The sequence below is a fragment of the Castor canadensis genome, chromosome 5 (genome assembly GCF_047511655.1).
Source record: "Castor canadensis chromosome 5, mCasCan1.hap1v2, whole genome shotgun sequence".
NCBI lineage: Eukaryota > Metazoa > Chordata > Mammalia > Rodentia > Castoridae > Castor > Castor canadensis.
In genome coordinates, this window is record NC_133390.1 from 177,963,431 (window position 1) to 177,986,313 (window position 22,883).

At 46.3% G+C, this 22,883-nt stretch overlaps 2 protein-coding genes across 7 annotated transcripts in view; both read left to right on the top strand.

Annotated features, from left to right (window-relative positions):
• LOC109692786 (neuroendocrine secretory protein 55-like) overlaps nt 1–11,515 on the top strand; it is a 51,518-nt gene extending 40,003 nt beyond the window's left edge. For both annotated transcript variants that reach the window (XM_020173645.2, XM_074075034.1), the window contains exons 3-4: nt 8,297–8,369; nt 11,472–11,515. The gene's annotated coding sequence lies outside the window, so the exon portion shown is untranslated. The remainder of the gene's footprint in view (nt 1–8,296; nt 8,370–11,471) is intronic.
• On the top strand, nt 1,924–21,996 carry LOC109692784 (guanine nucleotide-binding protein G(s) subunit alpha). 5 transcript variants are annotated; one of them, XM_074075033.1, is made up of 13 exons: nt 1,924–1,985; nt 8,297–8,369; nt 11,472–11,515; nt 15,830–15,888; nt 15,977–16,096; nt 17,165–17,262; nt 19,936–19,990; nt 20,115–20,188; nt 20,280–20,338; nt 20,440–20,560; nt 20,675–20,805; nt 21,178–21,245; nt 21,480–21,996. In XM_074075033.1, exons 2-13 carry the CDS (start codon nt 8,335–8,337, stop codon nt 21,624–21,626), a joined length of 1,011 nt encoding a protein of 336 aa, XP_073931134.1. In that variant the 5' UTR covers nt 1,924–1,985; nt 8,297–8,334; the 3' UTR covers nt 21,627–21,996. The 5 variants fall into 5 exon arrangements, with proteins under 5 accessions (XP_073931134.1, XP_073931133.1, XP_020029226.1 ...); XM_074075032.1 differs by lacking the exon at nt 1,924–1,985 and adding an exon at nt 4,371–4,558; XM_020173637.2 differs by lacking the exon at nt 1,924–1,985 and adding an exon at nt 4,372–4,558 and having other exon boundaries at nt 11,472–11,516; nt 15,834–15,888.
• Nucleotides 21,997–22,883: the final 887 nt, after the last annotated feature.

The following is a 22,883-nucleotide window of genomic DNA, read 5'->3' on the forward strand; positions in this document are numbered from 1 at the left end:
GAGCCTTTTAAACAAATGGAACATAACATAATTTCTGGCCAGTTCCTCCCTCTTCTAAGGCTTTACTAACTTTTAAAAATGACAATAGAATGGAATTTTTGTTTACTATGTCAAAATTGGAATCCTAGGCCCTGTCTTCAAGTAGGTGCTAATTGAGTTGGCAATCAAAGTGAGTCATGATCTCTCCAAACAGCCTTGAAATTATTGATCTAAATAATTGATCGGAGTCATCCACCTGGAACAGGAGTTCCTTAGAACTTTTTTTTTTTAAGGTATATTGTGTGTGGAAGAGAGGCCATAATCAGAGTGTGACAAAGACCTGTCCTGTGTCTGGCAGGGGAACTGCAACTTTTAGGTAGTTTGAGAAAGTCAGGGACCAGCAACAAGGCTGGGAGAGGTCAGCTAGGTCGAACCTCCTGTTCTTAATTTCGGTTGTTCTTTGGTTACTTTGAATTGTTCTCCATTGTCCTTTCAGGTCCATAAAAAAAGAGTTTGTAGAATGGGGTAGAGGTATACATGAGGAGCCAAGAAAAATAGTATGTGACATCTTTATTTGTCACACCATTTCTTACTTTGAGTTGAGCAAACTAGGGTAAGAGGGACCTCAACAGAAGTGAGTGGTTAAGTGGTCTTTCAGAGATAACTTAAGTTTTAAGTTATTTGTTCAAGGCCTCTGGAAATATCACACAGATACCTGCACCTCTGGAGACTGTTAGTATTCTCATTTTTCCGTTGACCCCCTCTTTCCCCACCAAAAAAAAAAATCCCAACTTTGTGACGTCTGTTTAGAAGTGAAAGTAAGTTAGTTGCAAGAGCGCAGGTCTGAGTTTATGGCAGGTAGACCCGTGTTCCATTCGAGGCAGGCGCCATGTCTTGGCCTGACATTTTGGTTACTTCAGCTCACCTGGGCACAAGGTGGCATGGACCAAACAGCTATTGAATGAATGAATTGTAACCGAGCAGACACCACGTGGCAGCAAGTGCCCTAAATGCCTGGGGAAAGTGGTTGAAAACTTTAGTGTCCCTGCCCTAACCCAGTGCTCTCTTCCATGTTCTAGTGTGGGGACCAGAGAGGTGGTGGGACACTTTTGAGTTTGGGGACAAGTCTCAAGTTCATATTCAATAAACTATTTTTCCCTGTGTTCCAGAGCCCACCCCCCCCGCGCCCAGGCCGGGCCACCGCCTCTCCCACCTAGGAGAACACCGCATGTACCAACTCTGCCTCGGCCCACGGCTCCTTGGCCATCGCCTCGTGCTGCTGCCTGCTTCTTCTAGGAATGCTAGTTGTGCGCTCCCATAGCACTTGTCACCAGCAGATCTGAACCCCGTGCGGCGGGCATCGCGATTAATTAACTCGCCGACACCTACCTCCATGGACACGCGCCACTGGGAGGGAGGGGTGGGTGACTGTCCCCGCGTGCGCTAACAGGGAAGCTGGAGGTAAGGAGGCGCACAGCAGGGGTAAGCGCCGCCGTCGCACACTTTGCACGCCGCCCAGGGCTACACCACTCACCGAAAATTGGGAGGCAGGTCTGGGAGGCGGGGTCGGGTGCCCACCGTCTTGGGCACGCCCGTGCCCCCCTCCACGATGCCCCCCACACCCCCTGCCCACATTCTCATTGTCCCCGCACCGGGGCGCACCCCCCGGCTGCGCGGTGGCCCATTTGGGCGCGTCCTCGGTGGGCCGATTTTTCGCGCTTCCCCTTCGGTTTATAGGGGCCGCTGCTTATGGGTCGGTCCTCTGAAGAGGCTGGGGCGTCATCAGGCCGGTTAGAAAGCGCTGTTCCCCGGCGGGCACACTCAGTCGCGTCGGCACCGCGGAGCGGGCTGCGTCAGGTGGCTGGCCCGGCGCTGCGCTCGCTCCTCGCTCTCTGGCTCGGGGCTGCGGCACCGGCTGGAGCGAACCCCTGTCCCGGCGGCGCGGGGCGGCGGCGGGCGGCCGGCAGGCAGGCACTGCCTTGCGTGTGAGTGCACCTCACTCACATGTAAGTCGGGGAGCGCAGGGGCCTCCCACGGAAGTGCGAGTCGCCCGGCGCGGGCAAGAGCCACCGGGGCCGGGACAGGGCAGGGGCGCCCCGGCGCCGCTGCCCTGCCCCAGGCCTCCTGGGCACCCCCCAAATTCTCTCTCTTTTCTCTTTTTCTCTTCTCCATTGGCGTGCTCAAGAGCCAAACCAAGGAGCGCCTGAGGGTAACAGCAAACTCGTGCCATCGCGCCTTTGCACTTTTCTTTTTTGAGTTGTTTGACATTTCTTGGTGCTTTTTGGTTTCTCGCTGTTGTTGGGTGTTTTTGGTTTGTTCTCGCCCTTTTTTCGTTTGCTCATCCTTTTTGGCACTAACTCTTAGGCAGCCACCCCAGCAGCCCCCAAGCCCTCCCGGGCAGCCGCGCACCGCGGCCCCGGGGCAGCACAGCGGGGACCGCAGCCGAGCCCCCGCACCGCCCCGACACGGGGCGCACAGGGGCCGGACAGCCCGAGTCCGGGGGCAAGCAGGGCACCCGGGCCAGGCGCGAGCCAAGCTCCCCGAGGTGGCCGGGTCACCATGCTGAAGATGGCCATGAAGCTCAAAGCCCGAGCGGCGGAGAGCGAGAAGAAGACAGCCGCGGCGGCTGCCGAGGTGGCTGCCGAAGCTGCGGCGGCGGCTGCGGCGTTGGCCGAGCCAAGAGAGCCGCTCGCCCCGCGGAAGAGCGGGGACACCGAGAAGACCCCGAGGAACGTGAAGATTGCGAAGAACCAGGTGCGGGATGTTCCACCCGAGAAGTTTTTTACCGACAAGGAGCGCAAGAAGATGGAGAAGAAGCTGTTGGAGCAGAGGAGAAAGGAGGAGAAGAAGAGGGAGAAGGAGAGGAAGAAGTTGGAGAAGATGCTGAAGAAGATGAAGAAAGTGCCAGAAGCCCAGGAAGAGGCCCGAGGCCCCGTGGCCGCCGCCGCCGCCGAAGACGACGCCGAGGGGGCCGCGGAGGGCGCCGCCGGGGGCGGCGAGGACGCCGCCACCGGGGGCACGAGTAGGGCCTGGGCCGAGTGGGACACGGACTCGGGCGACGAGGACGACGCCTACTACGCGGCTCCGCGTGTTGGGGGCGTCGTGTGGCGGCCCGGGCCACTCAAGGCTGGCGCGCTTAGCGCCCACCTGCCCCTCGTGGTGTTCCTGGTCTTCTCGGTTCGCAGCCCCTCGTGGGTGCTCAACTTCCTGCTGCAGAAGCGCACAGAGCAGGGCCGCGGCTGTGGCTTCGTGTTCGGGGCGACCTGCTGCTTCCGAGTGTTCCTGGGCTGCGCCTTCTTCTCCTACTTGGGCGGCCGCGCCAAGCGCAGAGGCCGCGGGCGCTCCGGGGCCAGCGGCGCCTTCGGCTCGGGCAATGGCGCCCGGCGCCGGGGGCGCGAGGAGCGGCTCATCTAGTCAGACCCCCTCACCCCCCGCCACCGCCACCGCCACCGCCACCACCAGACACCACCATCGCTGTGTAGTGTGGATTTTTATTAGTATTTGTGTGTGTGTGTGTGGACACATTTTTCCTTTTCGGTTGCTCTGTTCTTTGGTTCGTGCTCGCCTCGCTTTTTTCCACACTCCCTGCTCTCTGGCTCTCTCTGTCTCTCTCTCTTCTTTTCGAAATTTTCCTAAGTCCGGGCTCGCGCTCCCTCCCCTTCCGCCCACCCCGGCCCCTCGGCGGCGCCCGCGGGAGGGGGGGGAGCGGCGGCCTCAGGGGCCGCAGGGCAGCACTGCCCGGGGGGTGGAGCGTTGGCGTCGTGCGAGGGGTCGTCACTGGCGCGGAGACGCCCCCTCTCCCCCCTCGGCCCGGCCCGACTGGGGCCCAAGCCAGGGGGGTGGGGGGGCGGCTCCCCGTCCCGGCCCGGGCTGGGCGCGGGCGGAGGGACCCCCCTTCCCGGGCACCCGGGTGGGACGCCTCCCTCCGCCGGCTCCCGCCCTCCCCGCTGCCGCCGCCGCTGCGGCGGCTGCTCCTCAGCCCTCCTCCTCCTCCTCCTCCTCCTCCTTCCACCCCCCTCGCCGCCGTCGCCTCCTCCTCCCCCCGCCTCCCCCCGCCCGCCGCGGCGCTTTTGGGTCGGGGCGGCGGCGGGCCCGGGCCGAGGCAATAAGAGCGGCGGCGGCGGCAGCGGCGGCAGCAGCTCCCGCAGCTCCTGCTCTGGTCCGCCTCGGCCCGGCGGCGGCCATCAGTCCCCTCGGCTTCGGCTCGAGGGGCGGGGAGCTGCGCGCGCCCCTCGGTCCGACCGACACCACCCTCCCCTTTGCGCCCGTCCGCGCGCCCCGCGGCCCGCGCCCCGTAGTTCGCCCCGCGCGCTCCTCTCTGAGGAGCCGAGCCCGCGCCCGGCCCGCTCGCCCGGCGCTGCCCCGGCCCTCTCGGCCCGCGTGAGGCCGCCCGCGCCCGGCCCCGCCGCCGCCGCAGCCCGGCCGCGCCCCGCCGCCGCCATGGGCTGCCTCGGAAACAGTAAGACCGAAGACCAGCGCAACGAGGAGAAGGCGCAGCGCGAGGCCAACAAAAAGATCGAGAAACAGCTGCAGAAGGACAAGCAGGTCTACCGGGCCACGCACCGCCTGCTGCTGCTGGGTAAGGGCGGGGCGGGGGGCGCCGGCCCCGGCCCGGCCTGGGGGCCTCGAGGGGCGCCCCGCAGGCCGCGCGCGCCGAGCCCGCCCCCCGCCCCGGGCGCGCGCTCCCGGGCTCGCCGCCCGCTCGGGGCTCTGTCTGTGGGGGGCGAGGCCGGAAGGGGGACCCCTGGGCGTGAATTCGGCCGGGCGGGGGCTCAAAATGGGGCGGGGGGGGCCTTGGCGACGCGGGGGTGGGTCCCCCCTCCCTGGCCTGCCCGTTCTTGCTGTCTCTGTCTTTCTGTCGCCCTCCTTCTCCCTCCTTTCTCTGGCTCTCTCTTTTTCCGCGAGGCCTACACGACGCCTGGGGTTTGGGTGCGTGTTGGGGAGGGGGAAAGAGAGGCCCACGGGGCCCCTAAGACTGCGACAAAAAGAGGGTTTTGGGGACAGGAAATGGGGTGGCGGGCAGAGGGAGGGGGACCCGCCTCCGTAGGGTGTGTGATTTGTTGGGAGAGGGGAAGAAAGAGGGGCGAGAAGAGGAGGGGGGACGCTGGGGGGCGCCGTGGTGGCGGAGGGGGCCTTGCCAAAGGGAGGCTTTGGCGGGGGAAGTGGCCGAGGAGAGTGGGGGGGCGAGTGACATCAGCCCCTCGCAAAGGACCGGAGCGGTAAAGGTGGTGCAGTGGGGGGAGGGGGCGCGGACTAGTCGTGGCGCCGGAGGGGGGGTTGGGGGGAGGAGGGAGCGCGGCGGACGCTGGGCGCGACTTGGTGCGTTTCGGGCAGGACCGACTGTGTGCGGAGCAGACGTGTCCTGGGCTAGGCCAGGCCGTGGAAGGAAGAGAAGGAGAATCAAATAAAATAAAACCAAAAAAAAAAAAAAAATTAAAAAAAAAAGATAGTACGCAGAGTGCCCAGTGAAGCCAAATGACACGTCATTTTACAGTATGACCTTTTTTTCCCCTTCCAGACTTGCAGGCTTTTTGAAAAGCAAAGAAGAGAATTAATTGTAGCAGCTGCCCCCCTCCACCCACCCAGTTGAGACACCCCCACACACACCCGTGCAATAAACTATTTTAAAAAACACACATTTTCCTGTTAGTTGGCCACATTGAGAGTGCTTTGTGAAAAAATTTAAAAAGGCCCTAGTCAGGTAAAACTGCAAAATGACAACTGTATATAAATGGCTTCTTGGTCTGGAAATGGCGTTTTTAAAATTTGTCCTTTTCAAGGTGGGAGGGGGGATTGAGAGCTCCAAGGAGAAGATTTGTCCCAGGTGGGAGGAGGTGAAAAGGCATTAATTAGTTGTTTGTCAAGTGACATTTGGTTGTTTGGTTTTTCTTCTCTTTTTTTCACTGTGGTTTCTCCTCTTTGTCAAAAAAAAAAAAAAAAGGGGGTGGGATCCTTAACTATAAGGAGATGGTCTTTCCTCCTTTTTTCTTTTAAGGTGCTGCTTTGAGAAAAAAAAACAAAAGCAAACAAATTGTTGAAATGACTAAAAGAATTACACAAGCATTAATTAGAATGGAAGTTTTCCACTTCCTTGATAATTGGCTATCTGAATAAATTGGTGAATTGGCTAGATTAAGTCCTAGTTCGTGGTTTCATTTCAACAAAACAGCTTGATTATCAAGAATAAAATATTAAAAGGCTCGTTTTTCCTTGTGGTGGTGTTTGGTTTGCTCTCTTTGGATGGGTCACGTCTTTGTTCTCCTGGGTTTCCAGATTTATAAGAGCAGAAAATTAGTAATTAAGTGAAAATAAGTCTCTTTGGTGTTTATGCATTTGCAGTATCAGTAATTAAATGGTGCATATGTGGAGGTCTTGTCTAAAACATCTAAAGGCTGAATTGTTACGTGAATACTAATGTGCATATAATTTGATTTCAAAGTATGAGCCTGCAAAAGTCTAGAATCTTCCTCTCGAATGTTATCTGGCTATATGAATACTAAAGACACTGATGGCACCTTAAGTTTCTGACACCTTTCGTTTAGTGATTCCAAAGTCTCCACTTAATTTGGGACTGTTACTCTGAACACACCTTGCCTGCCTTAGGCTCATCTTTCTAAGGTATCCTGGTCTGTATGACTACATTTTGTCATCATTTATTAATGGCCTGTGGCACAGAAATCTGTAGCCCAGACCAGTGACAACATTTTGCAGTTTTAAATGGTAGTTCCCACCAAACTCCCCCATCCCCCTCAGGAAACAGTACCAAAAACCTCTCCACCCATCTTAATCTAATGACATAAAAATTAAGTGAATTACAGAACCACAAAAAAAAAAAAAAACTCTGACATTAATTTTCAGGCCAGTTCTTTAATTTCATTAATGTGGAAACTGAGGCACAGGTCTATTTGTGTCTGTAAAACACAGGTGTCACACATTATAACATTTCTGAAGTCAGAATATTAGAGATTCTGATCAATACTATATTCTCTTCATGAAATCTCTTAATGCCTTTTATATTTATGAGTTATGTTTATTAAAATAGTGTTTGCTTTGAAATCAATGTTTATGAAAATGAATTTTAACCTTTACAGATTGATTACAGGCTTGTGAAGAAGCAAGAGAAGGAGGAATGTTTTGCTATTTGGCATTACAACAAAACAATACAACTAAAAGTTGAAAAGGGGTAAAATCCATACAGATTTGAGTGGGAGGAGGGCAAAAAAAAAATCTGTCTACATCGAGATTAATTGTTGTATATATTTGAAAAAATATATATATGCAAAGTAGCAGCAATCCTCCCTCTACCTGGATGGAAATTGTGCTATTTCCATAAAATGTTATTATTTTTTTCTTTTAACAAATGAAAGGTGTTTTAAAATGGAGGCATGTGTTCCTACTCTTTTAGTTTGAAAGGGCTTAGAATCTTTGAAATTCAGGGGTTTCCACGGATATTTTTTCCCTATAATTAAAATCTTGTCCTTTAATTATTCCTTGCTGTTGTTGCAGGTTGCCTAATGCTAACATGGTCTCAAGTGCTATATTTAATATTAAAATGTATGTTTTTTGAGATGATAGATAATTGATGGTCTTCCATTTTCCTCTGCAACAGTTGTATCCAGAGACAGTTTATCTTTAGAAAGATACAGTTTGCAGGAAAAAGAGGGTGAATAAGAAGTGGATAAGATGCAGTGAGGCTTTAGGGGTGGGTTTTAAGTAGCCCAGGGGTGAGAAACCTGCAGGAGGCTGCATTGTGCACATGTTTGGGAGGGAAGGCTGCATGGCTGCGCTGTAGAAAACACTGCAGTGTCTGGGCATTGTTTGCAAACCCTGGGTATTTAACCATGAAACGTGACAAACAATGAATTATGTAGCTATACATTTCTAGGCACATAAAGTTTACCAATTAATGCTCACATTTCAAAGACTCAGTTTACTTTAACTTCAGTTTTCTTATCCCTCCATGACAGAATTGCGTCATTCCTTCTCTTTGCCCCTTCAACACCCCATAATTTTTATCATGACAACCAAAAGGGGAAAGAAGAAAACAAACAAAAAACCCCACCTAAAAACAACAAACCTTTCATTCTTGTTTGTTACTCTCATGGTGAAATACTGCAGGTACACTGAATTGGACATATATTTCATTTTCTCTGCGTCGAAACGTCAAGGGAAATTGCAAGTCTGTTATTTTGTGTTTGTTGTATGTTGCTTCCATGGGGAAAAAAAAGAAACCAACAATGGACAGCAAGCAGTGTCTTCTCCCTGCCAAAGTGTGAGATGCCCTCTTCTTAACCTGAGCCTTGCTTTCGTTTTCCAGGTGCTGGAGAATCTGGTAAAAGCACCATTGTGAAGCAGATGAGGATCCTGCATGTTAATGGGTTTAATGGAGAGTAAGTGTCAAATCCGTGCCAGGGCACTGAGTAAGAGTGGCACGTTGTATACTAACCCTTAGGAAGTACAGGTAGAGCTTTTCCTAATGTACACATAAGAAAATCCTTGGAAGGACTCTTTGCCCCCCTCCCCTTTTAATCTTGGTTGCAGTAAATAATAATACTAATAAAGCCCTGTGTTCATTTAAAACACCTTCTTATCCCAGGAAAAACGCCTGGTTGCAGGAGGACACTTAACAGCGCTTGGCCCTGTGACAGCATCTCTGAGGCCAGGTCCTCTGCCGCAGCCATTCTGCTGCAGCAAGTCTCCAACATGGCCGACGATGCGGCCTTGGCCACCCCTTGTCCTGCCGGGGGTGACGGGGGTGACCACCGCAGAGATCACTCCACCACCCTCACCACCCCAGCAGATTTCAGCAGGGAAACATTGTTTCAGAAATGTCCTCACTTGAAACAAAGTTGGAAGTGACAGCCCTTGTTGACAGTTTCTCATTCTTTTTTTTTTTTTTAAAGCCCCCTTTGAATTGTTACGTGCAAATAATTGTTTCCCTTATTAAAAAATTAATACTCAGGCCTAAAACAAAAGAAAAGCAGCCTAGAAATGACGCAAAGACTGAGTTAGATACTTCTGGCTGGTGCAAGGGGCTTTTACGCCTTTGAAATGTCCTTCTAAGCCTCATGATAGAGGACAATATGTCAATACTGCAGTGAGAATAAAGATTTCCTAAACAGAAAGAGACAACTTATATGAAAGATGTAATATAAGCATGGGGTTCTGCTTTCCATGAAGAATGCAAATGGAGGGTATATTCAATAAATCAGGGAATTTGTCTTTTCTACCCACACCCAGAGATGGGCCCCGGGCCCATCTGTCATTCTCCCATAACAAAATCTGAAACAGAGAAAGCTAATTTATTGGTCTCTGGTTTCACGGCTGTGAGGGCGGTTAACCTCAATAGATTATAAGCACCTGAAGGCACTAGCTTGCAATTACTAGCTGGTTAGCAATCCCACTCCCTTTTTTCAACCTGGATTCAATTGAAAGTCATCCCTCAATTGCATTCACTTTGGGTAGATTGAGACAAGGTGGCAGTTTAACTCAGTTACGCACCCCCTAGAAAACAAAATCCTGTTTACTGTCACCTGTGCATTAAGAACGGAGGAAACAAAGATGAGCTCTATCACCTTTTGCAGTGCAAAAGGGAGCTCTTCTTAGAAAAATCTAGAATTTGTTAGGTCAGATAATGGGGGGCAGGTAGAAAAAGATTACATCACCCAGACAAATGGTCAGCTTAGTTGCTTTTTTATATTTTAACCCCAAATTCAGAAAGATTAGCTAATGTGCAGAAGGGGAAGGTGGGCTAGCGTACCAATTTTATGAATGACTTGATGAGTTTTATCAGTATGCACCTGTATTCTATTAAATAATCTTCGCTTACAGCAACCAATTCTGAAATTCTTAATTCCTAACACATCATTTAGTGCAGCCTTGTCAGTGAAGATTGCCATCCTGTCGATAAACAAAAAGAGCCTGAGACAGACTTCTAGCCATGAATCTCTAACAAAAAACCTTCCATAAATTCCGCCCCCTGCAACTTTCAGGAGTAGTACTTCATGAGACTAGTTAAGCAAAAATAATTTGACCATGCACCCTCTAGATAAATATTTTGATCAAAGCTGGACATGACTAGCATTTTTAAAAGGTGCAGCAGTCAGTGTTTACCTTAGCTTGGGTCAAATGGAAGAGAAGTCATCCTTGAAATCATTCACTTAGAGTTTTATTACCCTATAAGTTACCCTAAAATTTTAAATTTTTGCAGAAAAGGTTCTCCCTATGTGAGCCAATCTAATGCAGATGAGGCTTCTAAACCAGAACTTCTCTTTTCTATTTTCTTTTTGAAAAGAGGAAGACAACATTTCCACTTTGCCTCCTTGGTCTCCAAAGGTGTTAAATTTAGCCTGTGAAAGTGAATGCAGGGATATTCTTCATGGGGGGTCTAGATACCCAGATTTTTTCTTTCTTTCTTTCTTTTTTTTTTTTTTTTTTTTTTTTTTTTTAAACACCAACTAAGCCTTTTCTTTTCCTCACTGTGGTATTGCACCAAGCACTGTACCTTCTGGACGAGAATTCCCTATAAAATGGTGACCTCCCTAAAAGGTGGTACTCCTAGCTGGGGGGTTTTCTTCCCAACATTGCCCTTCTACCCCCAGTCTCACACTTTTTAAATTGTAGGCTGAGCTGTTAAATTTCTCAACTGTCCACAGGTTGCCCTGCTTTTTACATTTTTAAGAGTAACATAATATTAATTTGACCTTCAGAAATAACAGAGGTCGAGTGTGGATTTTTCTAACTCAAAGCTAATTCTCTCCCTTACATTCAAAGCCAGAAAAAAGAAGCATCATTAACACTGGTTAGGCTAATCACTTACAAAAACCCTGTAGAAGGTTTAGCTGGCCTGCCCTTCTACCTTCAAGGAGTAATTCTCAAAATGATGATTAGGGCTTTTTGGTTTTTGGTTTTTTTTTTTTTTTTTTTCTGCCTCATGGTCCAGACATGGTTTTAGTTGACAATTTATGAAGAACAATTACTTATAAGTACAAACATTTTATAGGTTGTTTCCCCCAATGCAAGAAGTGAGGTCATTAATTTTGCACCAGGAAATCAGGGGCAAAAATCTCCCTGTCTATGCCTTTGTGTGTTTGGATCCGACATTGTGAAGATGCTGACCTGGGAGAATTAAGAGCCTTCTGCACTGCCATATTCTCAAAAGGATTGTGAGATAAATCATTGCTCTAGCTCCCTCATGCATGTACATTTAGTGAAAGCACAAGAAAATAATTATCTGTCCTTCCTGTATCCTACCAGAGTCTCCAGAGGCTCTGTTAATACAGCAGCGAAAGTGTGGGGTTCTTCCCCCTAAGGCCTGCAGTCTCGGTAGACATTCTGATTTAGCCAGAAGGGAGACCTATGAATTAGCGGGAGGATGGCGCGAGAATGGTTGCATTTGGCTGGTTGTTCAGGGATGTGGAGAGGTTGTGTGGGATTTGTGTGAAATTGCGGTGCCTTGCAGATTAGGTGAGCTTTCAATCTCTCTTTAAAAGGGGCGGCGAAGAGGACCCGCAGGCTGCAAGGAGCAACAGCGATGGGTAGGCACATTCAAAAACAGAAAAAATTTTTTAACAAACAAAACAAACATGAAGATCATACTGGGAAACTGAGGACACAGACCCGGGAAGAAAATAAAACTCATTTAAGGGCCATCAGCCATCTTGCTGTACATTTGTGAACGACACATAAACAATTTAACAAGTAAAGTGCCAAGCATAATTTTTTGGTCATGCCTAAAATATAATTAGATCCAGCTGGGGGAAAGTTACAGATTTCAGCTTAAGACGATAATTTAGAATTTTGAGAATCCATGTTTTCCATATGGTTTCTATTTTCTCCCAGTTCTCCTGTTTGAATCAACTACTTGTTTTAAAAAACAAAACTAAATTCTGTTCACTCAATACTTGGTCTGATCTTAAAATTTCAGACCTATTTCAAAAGATATTTTTCCTCTATTAAAATAACGCAGTGCCGCATGGTTCTTGATTTTGTAAAACACAGTGGCACCTTTCGGCAAGAATCATCTGGAAGTCTCTGGCCTTTTAAAAAATTATTTTAATCCATGGCACTTTACATTATCTAATGGATAAGGACATTCATGGTGACATCTTTTTTTTTTTCCATTATCATTTTTTTCTTTTGCTTCCTCATCCCCACACCCATCTCACGCGTGCACATTCATGCACACATGCACACGCATGCCAGGTGATCATTCTAGCTCTGCTTGTGTACTCAGCATGCAGGGATGGAGCAGCTATTTCATGAACACACTGAGCAGATTGACTTAGCCTAGGGCATCTCAAAGAAATAGCTTCTGTGGCCAGGGAGGGGAGGGGCAAAGGATACTGGGGTCAGGGGCAAAGTAACTGACACATGTTTGTTCATCTGTTTCTTTTAGAATTTATTTTCCCTAGATGATGGCTACAGTTTCTCATCTTCCTGGCTATGTCCTATCACAATTTGCATGCTGGAATTGCTCGGTCTTAGCAACCTCTAATAAGAATACTATTCTGTTGCCTGGGGTGGGAGGGGGGATGGGGCCCCTACCTATTGCCTGAGCTTTAGAGATAGCAGAAAAAAAAAAAAAAAAAAGAAAAAACATTTTAAAAATGGAATGAAATCGTTAATTGGCAAAAAAAAAAAAAAAGTAGAACAGCAATCCAAAAAAAGCATCTGTCTAAAAAATGACTAGTTGATAACATACTGTACCAAAAGTTGGCATCTGAGAAATATGACAAGTCCTACTGTGTACTAGATGTTGTGCTAAAAAAAAAAAAAAAAAAAAAAACAAAACCCTTGAACCTTACTAATACCTTGCCTGCATGTCTTTCCGTGACTCTGTTCTACAGGTAAATATAAGTATTAACATTCATGATAAATAAAAATTCTCTGCATGTTTCAGCAATTCCTGTATCTTGAGTCTGTCTTCTGTCTTTTCTTCTTTTGTCTGTCTGTCCCCACAAGCATGAAGATAGTGTAGAACTGAATCAAACCATACAATATAGCCTTCCCTTACCACTTGCTTATTTGCAGGGGCAGGACCTGTTAAAAATGTTAACCCCACTAATGTCCTTTATATAATGGAGGTGGGTGGATGGGTGGGAGAGCAGAAGTGTCCTGAAAGTTACAGCTCCAGTCCCATCTTCGTAGTCAGAATTCTGGTGATTGGCATATATTCTGCCTTTAAGTAGTTTAGAGACATCTAAGGAATTTTCTCCGAATTTCACAATCAATGTTAAATTCATTAAGCGATAGTACAAATAATAAACCTGCCAACCCCCAGTGTAATATCTCCATCTACATAGTAATTGCTTCAATGGAAGGATTTTATGTTTTAGTATTACACACCCGAATTAGATTTTAGATTTCTATTTTAGCTGTTTTATACTTGATATACTCCCACACCTATTCACATACGTAGATGAATACTGAACACGTTCTCAAAATATCCGTATTTTAAGATGAAGTTTCCCAATTATCATACTACTACTTAGACCAAAATATCAAACTGAATGAAAGAGCCTCATTTCTGAAAATACTTTCCTCTTGCTGTATGTGGATTGGGTATTTAAGACCCAATCATACCTTGATTTTCTATTGTAGGACCTTACAGAGATTTGGGGCTTTCAGTACCACAGACTTGGAGCCTGTTTTTAATGGCTGGGAGGGGATTTGCCTTAGGGGGTTCTTGGTAAATTGTGAATTCAAGGGTGAACATCTAAATAACTGATTTTATACTGTAACCCCAAGGCTAAAAATTCATAATTTCAGAAATGAGGCTGAATTCTGCATGACCCAAGTAGAACAGTCCCAGTGAGTGGTCAGGACTCTCAGTCCCTTTAAATATAGGGTGATAGCACTTTTAAGAGTCTGGGGCCCAGAGCAGCTTTCAGATTTGTGCACATATCCCATACCGTGATCTGCAGCACCCTCCTCCCCACTTACCAGACTTTACTCCTGAGGTCTCTGATTCTGTCCACTGGCAGTGTTATTTAAATGGTCCTAAGGGAGTTCCTGAGTGGGATGAACATGCCTGACTTTGACTTTCCACCTGTAAGCCACACCCCAATCCTGTGTAGGCCTAGTCCCTCTCACCTGAGCAGTAGCATGATCCTATGGGAACATCAGTGACAGCCATCTGCCACCACCCCCCCCAAAAAAAAATTCCCCTCTGCTGATGAGTGAGAGCAACCCCCCCCTCCCCCCGCCAAAAAACCTTGCTTACCTCCTTACCTGACGTGAACAGCAGCATCAGAGAGCCCACTTAAGAGGCTTGGTCCTAAAGGTTAAATGACATTCAGAAAACGAGGGCCCACTCCCCAAAATCACAAATACTCAGGCGGAAGTGCTTGGGAAATATTAGCTATTATAGTTCTTTGAAAAAGGGAAGAACAGATATTTTGGGAGCAGGCCTGTAGACAGGCATGCATGGGAAGCCCCACGCCCCTCACTGTGAGGCCCAGCTGTTCCCCCACTCTCACCCCCTGCAGCATCAGTAGCTGCCCCACCTGGCATACTAACACTCATTTGCATTTTCTATGCCTTAATTTTCTGATCACTACTACAGAGGTTATTTAATTCCTAGCTCCGTTCAGTGACTTGGTGAACCAACCAAATGAATGCTTCAAAAACTGAGAATCTCAGAAGATTTCCTTATTTATAATTACAAACATCAAGTTCTTAGCTCTGTCCTGTCTTTGTGGTCTCCCGTCCCCCCAGTTTCTGCCTCTGTGACTAGGACTTTCCCTTGGCCTCAGTTTCCCCCTCAGGGTGGGGCTGTAGCACCTTCTTCCTACACATGCAATGCGTGTGTCACTGGGCCTCAACACCAATAGGTGCTGGACAAGTTGGTTTTCTTTCCCCCACTAAAAATGAAGGCAAGACTTGGGCTAGACAATATGAAACCTGTACCCCAAGTAAGGGTGCTTTGTTATCCCCTATAAACAAGCTGGAGGGTCCCTCCTATCTGCCTGTGATAAAGGCTGATTTAGAAAGACACACAGCATTTGGATCGATGTAGTGCAAAAATTAGCATTCTGACCAGGACCCCCAACAACCCAAGGTCATTGCCTTAACCTGGGACCAGTGACAGAATGCAGATCATCCCAGAAAGGCCATAGGTTATCCTGGTGCTGCATTAGAATAAAAACGAAAGAAAAGCAAAACCTCTAGCCTACTTAACAAAGGGACCTGGTCCCCTCCCCCACCATCATTAAGACTGCTGGGAATGGGCTCTTACATAATTACTATTCACATTTAAGGACCAAAATGCATTAACACAGTAAAGTAGAAATGCTGCCAGCTGTAGTACCTAATAGCATCATTTCCCTGCGTGACAGACACACAACCTAATTAAATAAATAATTAAATAATAGCCCCACAAATAAGCCTACAGGGGTATAATACCCTGAAGTCTGTCATTAACAACACTACTACCATTCACTCGTTTTCAGTATACTAATCCAACAACCTGAAGCACCCACCTCCTAATGACCCCCAACCCCTTATGCCAATGAGGGTTAAGCAGGAGCCTCTCCTAGCATGTGTTAATGTGTGGCTGGGAACTTCAGCAGAGCCACATCTGAACAGCAAATGAACCAGGTGCAACTTCTGGTACAGTTGATCATGATCTCGGGTGCCAATTTGCAACTCTGCCCCGGTCAGACGTGTCCTTAGGACATGTTTGGGAGGTTATAATTTATTCAGGTGCCTCCAATCTCTGCACAGATCTGAACCCACAACTCCTCGAAGAACAGAATACTATGCTTTTTAGTCGGATTATCTTGATATTTTAATAACACTCGTGGTCGGCAGGGTGCAATATGATTTTCTTTTTCTTTTCAATCCCACTGTAGTGAGAAGGCCACCAAAGTGCAGGACATCAAAAACAACCTGAAGGAGGCCATTGAAGTAAGTGCCCAACCCTCTGCCCTCTGTCCTTTAGCACCCCGCCCCCCACAGTGCTGTTCCTCTGAATGTTTCGCAAAATCATTTTCAGACCATTGTGGCCGCCATGAGCAACCTGGTGCCCCCTGTGGAGCTGGCCAACCCTGAGAACCAGTTCAGAGTGGACTACATTCTGAGTGTGATGAACGTGCCTGACTTTGACTTCCCACCTGTAAGCCACACCCCCTGTCCTGTGTAGGCCTAGTTCCTGTCACCTGGGCAGTAGCATCCTATGGGAACATCAGTGACAGTCCTGTGACCAACCAAACACATACCAGTGACAGGGATACTTCAGTTACTTCCATGCACAGCCTTAATGCTACAAAAAAAGAAATGCAGACTAGTATCATAAGAGCTTTGTTCAAGATGGAATCCCCAAAATTCAATGCCCACCCCACAAATAAACATCACACTTTAATACAGCTCTTGCTTTGAAGAAACACCTACATTATTATTCAAACATCAATTACAAAATTAATGTTACAGCAAATTAGACTTTTCTCTGTGCCCTCCAATTGGGTACATGATCCTGTTAACCAGAGGTCTCTCTGCTTCCTAAAAATCTATTTTTAGGAAATACAAAACTGCTTAAACCCCAGCATGTACATTTTGGCCACTTTGCAAGGGAGAAATAATGGTTATAAGAGGGGAACGGGAAGCAAGATGGAAAACCCTACAAGTTTATAAGGCTCAGAAGGAAGAGACATGTCTACAGTTAAAACAATGAGTTATTGTTGCCTTTTGTTAGGCTCTCGTGGGAATTTGTGTTTGTATTTTAGAAGGTTTGGCCGCAAACTTGTATCAGAGCAATTAGTGTGGGTCAATAAGTTTTTTTAAATAACAGTTGATGAAAAAATTGAATCATCAAATACAGTATATATAATACAACCCGCTAATTTTCTCAAGGTTCTATATTTCTAACAGGACAAGCAAAATGGCAACCAATTCAACATGCATACAAGCAGTAACTTCCCCCAAATACCTGAACGTTACATTCCTACCAGCAATTTCTTATCGTAATTTTTGGTAAAACTCACATTTTTCTGGAAAGAAAATTAGCCCCAGAACCTATTATTGATGAACTTTCTTTTTTCTCTAAGACTGAATCGTTTGTTGGTATATTCTCCTAACTCAGATTAGTGTTTCCTCTTCCTATATAAATAACCCTGCAAAAAAACACAATTACCTAGTAGCGTGCTCACATCTTTCTCTAAACATTTTTTCTTGGGTTCACTTTCAGGAGTTCTACGAGCATGCCAAGGCTCTGTGGGAGGATGAAGGAGTGCGTGCCTGCTATGAGCGCTCCAATGAGTACCAGCTGATTGACTGCGCCCAGTAGTAAGTAGCCGCTGGCCCTCTCACTCTCCAACACACACCCCAAACAGGCAAAAACCTACAACTCCAGTGATTCTTTACACGGAAGCCAACCAGTTACCCCACCAGCAGTCAGAAAGTTTTAGTCTGGTTCATTTGTTTTGACAGAGTCTTTCATTGTACCTTTTAGTGCAGTGACATCATTTTACATAAGTAATTAATACCTGTTAAGAGCAAAATAATAATTACTTGCAATAAGGTGGTAGTCACAATTAATTAGTTTAAAGTAATTAATTGAAATGACCTCCAGGAATTTGGGGAAATAGGACTGTTCTTACACTGGAAAATGCAAAATTGTTCTATTTTATTGCTGTATTTTAAAAATATAACAAAGAAGAGCAGGAGAGACAAAAACATGGTGTCCCCGCTCCTTGCCAGTTGCTAACTGCTTTACTATTTCTGCCCTGGGGCCGGTGACTTTAGTAACTGCCTTACTTTGCTGCATGTTACTATACTATGTCAGTCTGCATGGAGTTGGGTTTTGTGTTGCCTTGGCTTTTGAACTCTGTCTCATACTTTACTGATTCCTTCACAAAATAGTCAGTGGATTTTAAATCCTAAACTGTTAAATCTAAGCAACACAGTCTGTGGGGAGGATATTTCCAAATAAAATTGAGTTATGTGACAGGAAGACAGGTAAGGCTAGCAGTAAATGTCAAAGACACCTATCTCCAAAGTCAAAAGTAGGCAGGCTCACCTGAGGAACGTGCCAGTAAAGGAAGAAGGAGAAAAAGATTTAAGGAACAGATTTTAGTACACACCTCTACCTAATGACTAAGCTACTACACTTGTGGCCTGAAACTCGACCTAACTCACCCCCGGTGGTGGTGGGGGGGTGTCCTTCCTGAGCTTCCAGGGGACATTATACCACACATCTGGAGAGCTGCCTTTTAAATACTTTATGACCTCCCTCATCCTGTACCCAAGTACAGCAAGCATATGGTGGTCTGGGTCATAAAAATATTTAGAGATACTTTTGTTTGCTGATGCCATACAAAGGCAGAAAGCAACTCAACTGTGCTATTCTAGAACAGGGGTATCTGTGTGATGGGGAGGGGTGGACAGGAGGAGTTACCTCCAGATCACATGAGCTGATTTGAGGGTCTGTGAAATCAATCAGTTGATCTTTCCCCACCCCTGCTTTTCCATAGGAAGTTCATTTGGTTATCTTCAGTTGTCACACATGTAAATATGTTATAGTTTAATACACAAGCAAAGTTGCATATTCTTTCAAGGAACAGAAAAACAGTCCATGCCCCCCCCCCAGCCCCCGCAAATCCTCCTTCAACAAAGTGCCTGATTTTCTCAAGTTTGAACTAAAAGCTGGAAGCACTAATTATAGTAACACCAAACAAATGGAAATCCTGGAATTGTTTGCAATTTGTATTTTGGATCCAAGTCAGGAGTTAAGTACAGGTACAAGATTGGGAGGCGTTAGCCACCCCAGTTGTGACTTCTTGGGGCAGGAGGGGAGGTAACCTCATTAATTAACAGTAATTTACCCACATTATTTAGTTTTGGTCACACAATTTAAAAGTTTTATTAAAACTTCCTTTTTTTTTTTTTTAAATAGTAAAGCATTCCTCCTGAAACTATTGGAAAATAGCACCTTCGGCACAGATTAGGAAAGTTTTAAGGAAACTCAGAAAAAGAGAACATAAAACTTTTAAAATGTCTTCTCTAGCAGGATGTTAGGACAGGCTTCCTTAGCTGTGGCCAGGGTGTTTCTGGTTTGACTGCCTCTATGCAGGAGTTGAGGTACTGGTGCCAGTGCCCCTTCTTAAGCTGCCTATTTTTATTTGTTGAGCTGGAGTTTGGCTGGCGCCACTCCAGATGTCTTCTCACAAGATTTGGTGCTGAGGATCTATTTATAGAACTGTGGTTCTGTTGCCATGGCAACATGCTGGAGGCCAGGGTGGCTGGGGAGCTATTTCTGGCCCGGTGCTGTAATGTAAGACTGATTGGGCAAGTTAGTGTATCCTCCAAGCCAGACTAACTCGGAACTGGTAAAAAGGAAGGGGAAAGGAAAAAAAAAAAAAATAGTAGGGATTTCTTTAAATAGACTTTTCTCCTTTTGTGATTTTCTTTTCTGATTAGCCCACTTTAAGACAATTCCCACCTCCTCCCCCTCCCAAAAAAAGCCAAATTGGTATTAACCTTAATTTTCCATATTAATTAAATTGCCCCAGCCTGGCAAAAAGTTAATTTCCTGAACTGTAACACAAGCAAGATAATGTTTTTAAACTGAAAGTTTGCTATCTAGAGTGCTCTGTTCATAGACCTGGTAGAGATTGATAGGGAACTTTGTGTTTGCTTCCTGCTCAGTGGGGTGAGAGCAAGAAGGGCCCCGTTTCTCATTAATCGATGAGATTCTAAAAAAAAAAAAAAGAAAAGAAAAGAAAAAGTTTGTCATTTTCAGTCAAAGCCAAACAATTTGAAAGTAAAAATATTTTTGGTCATTCATTATCAAATGGTATGGGATCCCCATAACATTGGGATTCTTGCTTTACTGGTTGATAGACATAAAACTATCTTTTTAAAAATTAAAAACCAAGAATAAACCTGGGCTGTTTATTTTATTTGGCCAGTTGTCGTGACCCCTTTGAACACCACCATGTGTCTTACTTTTATTCTCAGCTTCCTGGACAAGATTGATGTCATCAAGCAGGCCGACTATGTGCCAAGTGACCAGGTATACTAGAGTACTTGGATCCCTCTTTTCAAGCTATTCAAGGCTTTTGCTCCAGATTAGTGATCATCATTTCTATCTTTTTGGTTGACTGTGGTGAAATTCACTGACCCCCACCTTGTTTTAGGACCTGCTTCGATGCCGTGTCCTGACCTCTGGAATCTTTGAGACCAAGTTCCAGGTGGACAAAGTCAACTTCCAGTAAGTGAATGGTTCCCTTTCTCTTGAACTGCTCTCTGGCAGTTAGAGCAGTGGACCCTTCAGAATAACCAGTGTCCTCTTTCTCCACCAGCATGTTCGATGTGGGCGGCCAGCGCGATGAACGCCGCAAGTGGATCCAGTGCTTCAATGGTAGGGACTCGGTGGGCTCTGCGGCTCTTTGAAAAGCATGTGCTTTTGTAGTCATCAAGGACCATGTTCTTCTTCTAATCCGCACTGTTTCTGTGATGCAGATGTGACTGCCATCATCTTCGTGGTGGCCAGCAGCAGCTACAACATGGTCATTCGGGAGGACAACCAGACCAACCGCCTGCAGGAGGCTCTGAACCTCTTCAAGAGCATCTGGAACAACAGGTGTGTGGCATGACTGCCCCCCCAGGTGGCCCCAGAACCCTGAGCCAGTTTTTGAACAAGCATTTAGCTCCTTGCAGAAGACATGTGTAAAACTTGCCTCTCCCTCTTTGCTAGATGGCTGCGTACCATCTCTGTGATTCTGTTCCTCAACAAGCAAGATCTGCTCGCTGAGAAAGTCCTTGCTGGAAAATCGAAGATTGAGGACTACTTTCCAGAATTTGCTCGCTACACTACTCCTGAGGATGGTATGCAGGACTTCCATTCTTGGAGGTTCTTTGTCAGAGAGGGTCAGGCTGAAAACTCCACCCCCTCCCACCACTAAGCTATAAAGGATCCATATGGGAAGCCAGGAAAACTTATTTCCACTCATTTTCTTTTTTTTTTTTTTCTTTTTTAGTACTGGGGATACAACTCAGGGTCTTGTGCTTGCCAGGCAGGCCCTCCCCCCACTTGAGCCGCTCTATCAACATCCAGTTATTTTCATAGGAAAAAAACCAGTAGTTCTAAGAAATTAAGGGACTATTATGATGTTAGCTAGCTCTGCTCTAACCTATGTAATTACCTTAGTTCATAAAATATTAATTAATTAATTAATTAATTAAATTTTTTTTTTGCAGCGACTCCTGAGCCCGGAGAGGACCCACGCGTGACCCGGGCCAAGTACTTCATCCGAGATGAGTTTCTGGTGAGCAGAGCCTGTCCACTGTTCCCTCTTTGTTCTTATAGTTACAAACTTACTGAATTCTAAATTTAGGGGTCAGAATATACAGTCCTTCAGTTTTAATTCACACACTTTCTCGCCCTTCACTGGGCTTGGTTTGCACTGTGACATCAGTGGCTGGTCCACACTGGGTCTGGGGTGGGTGGACCATGGCGGTAGTGGACCGGGTCTCTGACAGAGCGTCCCCTCTTCCCACAGAGAATCAGCACTGCTAGTGGAGATGGGCGCCACTACTGCTACCCTCACTTCACCTGCGCTGTGGACACCGAGAACATCCGCCGCGTGTTCAATGACTGCCGTGACATCATCCAGCGCATGCATCTTCGTCAGTACGAGCTGCTCTAAGAAGGGAACCCCCACATTTAATTAAAGCCTTAAGCACAATTAATTAAAAGTGAAACGTAATTGTACAAGCAGTTAATCACCCACCATAGGGCATGATTAACAAGGCAACCTTTCCTTTCCCCCCGAGTGATTTTTGCGAAACCCCCTTTTCCCTTCAGCTTGCTTAGATGTTCCAAATTTAGAAAGCTTAAGGCGGCCTACAGAAAAAAAGAAAAAGGCCACAACAGTTCCCTCTCACTTTCAGTAAATAAAATAACAGCAGCAAACAGAAATAAAGAAATAAATGAAATAAAAAATGAAATAAATGAAATAAATATTGTGTTGTGCAGCATTAAAAAAATCAAAATAAAAATTAAATGTGAGCAAAGAATGGTAGACTGCTGTGAGTTATTTGCGGTTCTGAGCCAGTTCTCCTTGTCCTGGCATCAGCTGTTACAAGGCCCTCCATTGAGATGCAGGCCCAGTGTTATAAGTGGTGTAAAATCTTGCAACTATGTGTGTTTTGGTGATGTAATCACTATGGAAGTCCCACCCATTGTCCTTGTCCCTTTGTAAGCCACTATGTCCCAAAGAAAGCTACTTTTTTGATTATTGCTGCCCTATCATATCCAAACATTCTCCCAATCTACCTGGTCTCCCTCAAAACAGTGTTAGGAGTTTGTTTTAAGATTCAATTTAGGAGATTTACAGACACAGTATTTCCAGTGAGTTGGTAGGAGGCAAGGTTGTTCAAGAAATGGTTTGAAAACTACCCCTACCACTTTCCACACACCAAAATGAATTAGGTGTGGATTTCACTCATACATGTTAATTAAAAAGGTACTTCCTCGGAGTAGCTGTTTTTGCCAGTTTATAGAAGCCCCCTCTTAAGTCTGACTAAGATCTAAAAGCCATAAGAAGGAGGGATAGCTGTACAACGATGAAAATCACATAAAAATTATGATGGGGGAGGAGGTTGGGTAAAATTAACAGGGTTGGTTAATATGAGTTCTTAAGCATGAGACCCTGAGTTCAAACCCCAGTACTGCTCCCCAAAATTAATAAAACCCTCAGAAAAATTGGAAAAGTACATGCAATATACTAAAATAAAAGGTGCAAATGGCTAACATATCAGAAGACATGGAGCATCACTCAGAATGAAATATAGAAATTTCGTTATAATTGGGGGTGGAGTGGTTGTCAGCACTCAGGGGCCCCATATTAAATACAATGAAGCCCAAAAGGAATATTACTGGGACCTGAGGTCCATACATGTCC